At 36.4% G+C, this 5,511-nt stretch overlaps 1 protein-coding gene across 1 annotated transcript; it reads left to right on the top strand.

The window, feature by feature from the left end:
- LOC110699839 lies at nucleotides 1-5,511 on the top strand. The gene is made up of 8 exons (XM_021877351.1): nucleotides 1-183; nucleotides 2,691-2,787; nucleotides 2,885-3,230; nucleotides 3,500-3,749; nucleotides 3,843-3,973; nucleotides 4,064-4,401; nucleotides 4,462-4,962; nucleotides 5,030-5,511. The coding sequence occupies exons 1-8, from the start codon at nucleotides 1-3 to the stop codon at nucleotides 5,509-5,511; spliced, it is 2,328 nt and encodes a 775-aa protein (XP_021733043.1).

Here is a 5,511-nt window from a genome sequence, read left to right on the forward strand (position 1 = left end):
ATGGTCTATGGACCTCCCCACCCAAACATGCAGCGTCCTCATCCTAATGAGCTTGCTTTACTTACTCGGCTAGCCGCAAAGGAAGCTTTGGCCTCAGATGATGATGATGAGGAAGAGAAAGCTGAGACTCAGGTTCTGGATGCTGCCAGGACTTCTATGTCTTCTGTTGCTGACACTGAAAAGGTTCCTGATGCTCATGTGGCAGACGCTAATGCATAGGAAATCGGGCAATCGTCCGCAGAATCTTGCGGCTCTACATGTGCTTGAATGCTGACACATCGTTTCTGCTCTTTTGCCTTTTTTTCAGCTTGCCATCTGTACAAAATACTCTTTATTAGTTTTTGTCTAAGTTTGTACTAAGTTTGGCAGCTGTGTGTCCGCGTGTGGGCGGCTGCCGGTTTAGAGTTCTCTTTATTGTTTTATTCTCCAAACTATGATTTCTTTTGATTGGAATTATCTCAAGTATACAAATCCGGTTTGGGAGTTTTTTAAAATGAATGTCGATTGGTTTTTCATAGCTTCCCTCTGTTTTCGCCTAATTGCTTTAGTTTTACTTTTTGTTTGTTTTCTTGGACTTTCTCAACATGTTGCCAAGTACATAGCTTCAGCCTAGAATTTTGGTTTTTCATACCTTAACTTTGGTCGTACTATACTATTGAAAACATCTACTCTGAATCTTAATTCTAGAAGTTCCATATTTTCCTTCGCCCAATCAAGCTGGTTTGGTTTTTGTAGATTATGAATTTAGTATTAGTAATTAATTTAATTCATTTCAAAAGTATGAAGTTATAAAATTAATAAATGTTAGGATTGATCGAGCTACTGAAAGATGTTTACGTTTTATTATTTAGCAACAAGCACATAAAGTTATATTGCTAATCCAGCTCTGATTGCACTTTTTTGCATAATGAGTATGAAGGAGATCATGTAGTAAATTTTAGTTAATGGGAGATCATGTCGTAAATTTTAAAAGTAATTACTGTAAATTAATTTCATTATATTATAATATTTCTGTACATAGTTAAAGCTTCGGACATGGCAGAGTTCTTGAAGCTTTGCTACGACATTTCAACCTTGTATCGTTGCGGCTTGGACCTCGGCTAAGAGACTCGGTCTCGGCAACACATAGGATTTGGCGTCCCGGATTAGCTTTGGCTGGGACTCGGTAATTAGACGTTGTGAGCTGAAACACCTTCGGCAAGTCTCGGCAAAGATGTTTGAGCCATCCAGAATTACTTTTTAGACGGTACTGACTACTTAAACGCTTTCGACAAACCTCAGCAAATGACAAGGTTTCATCATCTAATTTTAGTTAATGGAAAAGGTAAAATGGTATCTCCAAAGTATGGGGTAGATCATATAGTAAATTTTAAAAGTAATTATTATGAATTAATATTATTATATTATAATATTTTTGTATACAGTTGAAGCTTCGGCCATAATATCCGAACTACTATGGGGGGTCGAGTTTCTGTTATGCACGTACTATTCAGTGACTGTGCCTTGAACCGTTGAGGCTTGGACCTCGGTCTCGGCAACACCTTGGATCCGACAGCTCTTAAAAGCTGTGGCTGAGCCTCGGCAATCAGAGGTAGTGTGCTAAAACACCTTCGGCAAATCTCGGCAATGGTGTTTGCGTCAACCAAAGCTACTTTTTAGCCAGTACTGACTACTAAGACACCTTCGGCAAACCTATGCAATTGACAAGGTGTAATCATCTTTCTTCTTTTTTGTTTTCTGGGTTTAATTTAATTTGAGTAATCAAATTTCCCCTCTTTTTTAATAATAATTCTAAATTTTAAAAGGGTGGTTCAGTTGATTGCGAAAACAGGTTTGTGTTTATCAATTTACGGTATCAAATCATTTGATGGCGGCTTTGTATTACCTTTTGAAGGTGCTCCCACTTATACAGTATATGATTTTTTTGGGTTCAGTAATTTACAACCAAAAAAAAAAAAAGAAAAATAAACAAAAAAAACTGGGTATTGGGATTAAATGACTTGAACTCCAATTAAGTTGAAATATTTCACCTTGGATTCGGCAGCTCGAACTAGCTTTGGCTGGGCCTCGGCAATCAGAGGTTGTGAGCTAAAACAATTTCAGCAAACCTCAGCAATGGTGTTTGAGTCGTACAAAACTACTTTTTAGATAGTGCTGACTACTAAAACGCTTTCGGCAAATCTCGGTAATTGACAAGGTTTTATCATCTAATTTTAGTTAATGCAAAAGGTAAAATGGTATCTCTAAAGTATGAGGGAGATCATGTAGTAAATTTTAAAAGTAATTATTGTGAATTAATTTTATTATATTATAATATTTCTGTATATAGTTGAAGCTTCGGCCATGGCATTAGCTTGAAGCTTTGTTCCGGCCTTTCAACCTTGAATCGTTGCAGCTTGGACCTCGGCTAAGAGTCTATGTCTCGGCAACACCATTGTTTCGGCGGCTCGAACTAGCTTCGGCTGGGCCTTGGCAAACAGAGGTTATGAGCTGAAACAATTTCAGCAAACCTCGGCAATGGTGTTTGAGCCGTACAAAACTACTTTTTAGACGGTACTGACTACTTAAACGCTTTCGGCAAACCTCAAACTCATTGTATTTGTCACTATTATGGGTGCTATGATCTACTACAATATCCACTGTTATTCCCCCATGGTGAATGTGGATGGACTCAAAATCTTAAGAAACAGGTTTGTGCTGGGAAAAAGCATACAAATCAAGTTCCAGATCCTATAACTTCTTGCGTAGTTCATACCGTGCAAAATTTTTTGGATGAAGAAGAATCACGTAAGTGTTTGTTATATACGTATATTATATTTTATTTTAAAACATTTATTTGTGATATACATTTTTAGTAGTTTCTTTTTTCTTCTGCAAAATGTAGGTGCTGTTAAACACATAACAAGAGCTGATAAATATATTTCTCCAAGAGAATACTATGCCTACAAATTACAAATTAGGCCCAAAAATATGCTCCTAAGAGGTGGAAGATGTTTTCAGCAGTTTGTTGTTGACATGTATGTCAAGATAGAGAATTTAAGGCTCGATTATCTACGAAACAATCAAGATATAATTAGAGCTGATCTTTATCAAGGTATTCTTGATAGTGTGTTAGGTGGAGAGACAGATGCTTCGAAGATTGGACATCTTGTTGTTTTGCCTCCATCGTTCCTTGGGTGTCCTAGAGATCTTAAACGTCGATATCTAAATGCAATGGCATTAGTTCAGAGGTATGGCAAGCCGGATTTGTTTATTACCATGACATGCAATGCAAATTGGCCGAAAATACAGTGTTAACTACAACCTGGAGAGAAAGCACAAGATAGGCCAGATATAGTGGCTCGGATATTCCGTGCTAAATTATTGGCGTTATAAAAAAGATTAAGAAAGAAAAACTCTTTGGTGAAGTGGCAGTAATGATCTATGTTGTTGAGTTCCAAAAGAGGGCATTACCACATGCACATTTTTTAATAATACTGAAACGTGACTTCAAAATAAGAGGCCCAAAAGAGTATGATAAATTTGTTTGTGCTGAAATCTCGTTGTTTGATAATCCTCATCTTCGTAAAGTTGTCTTAACTCATATGATGCACGGGCCTTGCGGCAAGCTGAATCCAAAATGTCCTTGCATGAAAATGGATGGGAGAAAGTTAGTCTGTAAAAATGGATATCCAAAAGACTACAATTTTGAAACAGCAAACAACAAAGATGGATATCCTATATATAGGAGAAGACAAATAGGTGAAAAGGTGAAAATCAGATGAGCCGAGCTAGATAACCAATGGGTAGTACCTTACAATCCATATTTACTACTCATGTTTGACTGTCATATTAATGTTGAGGTATGCTCAACTATCAAAGCAGTAAAATATTTGTACAAATACGTTTACAAAGGGCACGATCGAATATCATTCAAGATATCTGCCACAAATGATAATAAAGTTGATGAAATTGAACAATTTGAATCTGGCAGGTTGGTATTGATTATTTAGTTTGCATTATTAGATTTTGTTTTGTATCATTTCTAATATTTCATTGGAACTGAGTGATTTTAAATTGTTAGGTGGGTATCCCCATGTGAAGGAGTATGGCGAATATTTGGGTTTGATTTGTATGAAATCTATCCTCCTGTTATGCCGTTGCCTATACATCTTCCGTATATGCAATCCATTGCTGTAAGACCACATGAAAATCTCAAACGGGTAGTGAGAGATCCTAAGCGTTCACGTACACCATTGACAGAATACTTTGCAATGAATTTTACAATTAATGGTGGCATTAACCTTTTATATGGTGAATTTCCAGAGCACTACAGATGGGATGCAAGTACAAAGGAATGGAAAGGCAGGAAAAATACACTAACTGTTGTTGGGAGGATATCGTTTGTCTTACCTGCTGAAGGTGAACGTTATTTTCTATGACTTTTACTGCTTAATATACGAAATTCAACATCTTTTTCAGACTTATGTACGGTTGATAATTATGTCTGTGCTACATTTCAAGAAACTGCTAAACGACTTGGTCTTTTAGAAGACGATGATGCTGCATCTATTTGCCTGGCTGAAGCTGCAGAGGTACAGTTACCAGGTGCTTTTAGACGACTATTTGCAACAGTTCTGATATTTTTTCAACCGAGCGATCCATCTGCTTTATGGGAAAAATATTACACATCGTTGTCAGAAGATTTTAGGTATCAATTCAAGGATTGTACCGAAAAAATAAAACAGCTGACTGTCAGTTTGTTAGAACAACATCTTGAATCAATTGGTAAATCACTAAAAACTTTTGGGCTAGATCATCTAAGTTATAATGTCAGTGATGAGTTTAGAAAAACGAGAGATATAGCAGATGCTTTAAATACAGCTATTCTTGAAGAATTCATAAATTCAAAAGAACGTTTGAATCCAGCTCAATTGAAAGAATTTGATTACATAATGAAACACGTCAATGAGGGAAAAGGAGGTGATTTTTTTTATTGATGGACCAGGTGGCACGGGCAAGATATTTTTATACAATTGTTTATATGTAGAAATTCGAATAATGAATAAAATTGTGTTGCCAACTGCATTATCTGGAATAGCAGCATCAAATCTCCCTTCAGGCAGAACAGCTTATTCAAGATTTAAAATACCAGTTGATCATAAGAGTTGTTTTACATGTGATGTGCCAAAACAAAGTAGTTTAGCACATTTAATAAAAGAGACAACTTTGATTATCTGGGATGAGGCTTCTATGACCAACAAGGCGAATTTACAGGCCCTTGATTTGCTGTTACAAGATATCTGTGAAAATACAACACTTTTTGGTGGTAAGCTTATCATTTTTGGCGGAGATTTTAGACAGGTTCTACCAATTGTACCTCAAAAGACCTTAAGACAAGCTGTTGAATCAAGCATTATCGCTTCATATATCTGGCCATCTCTGAAAAGATTTAAATTAACAGAAAATCAGCGAGCTCGTGAAGATCTTGCATTCTGTTCGTTTTTGTTATCTCTTGGCAACGGTGAATAA

This window comes from Chenopodium quinoa, unplaced genomic scaffold, assembly GCF_001683475.1.
Source record: "Chenopodium quinoa cultivar QQ74 unplaced genomic scaffold, ASM168347v1, whole genome shotgun sequence".
Lineage (NCBI taxonomy): Eukaryota > Viridiplantae > Streptophyta > Magnoliopsida > Caryophyllales > Amaranthaceae > Chenopodium > Chenopodium quinoa.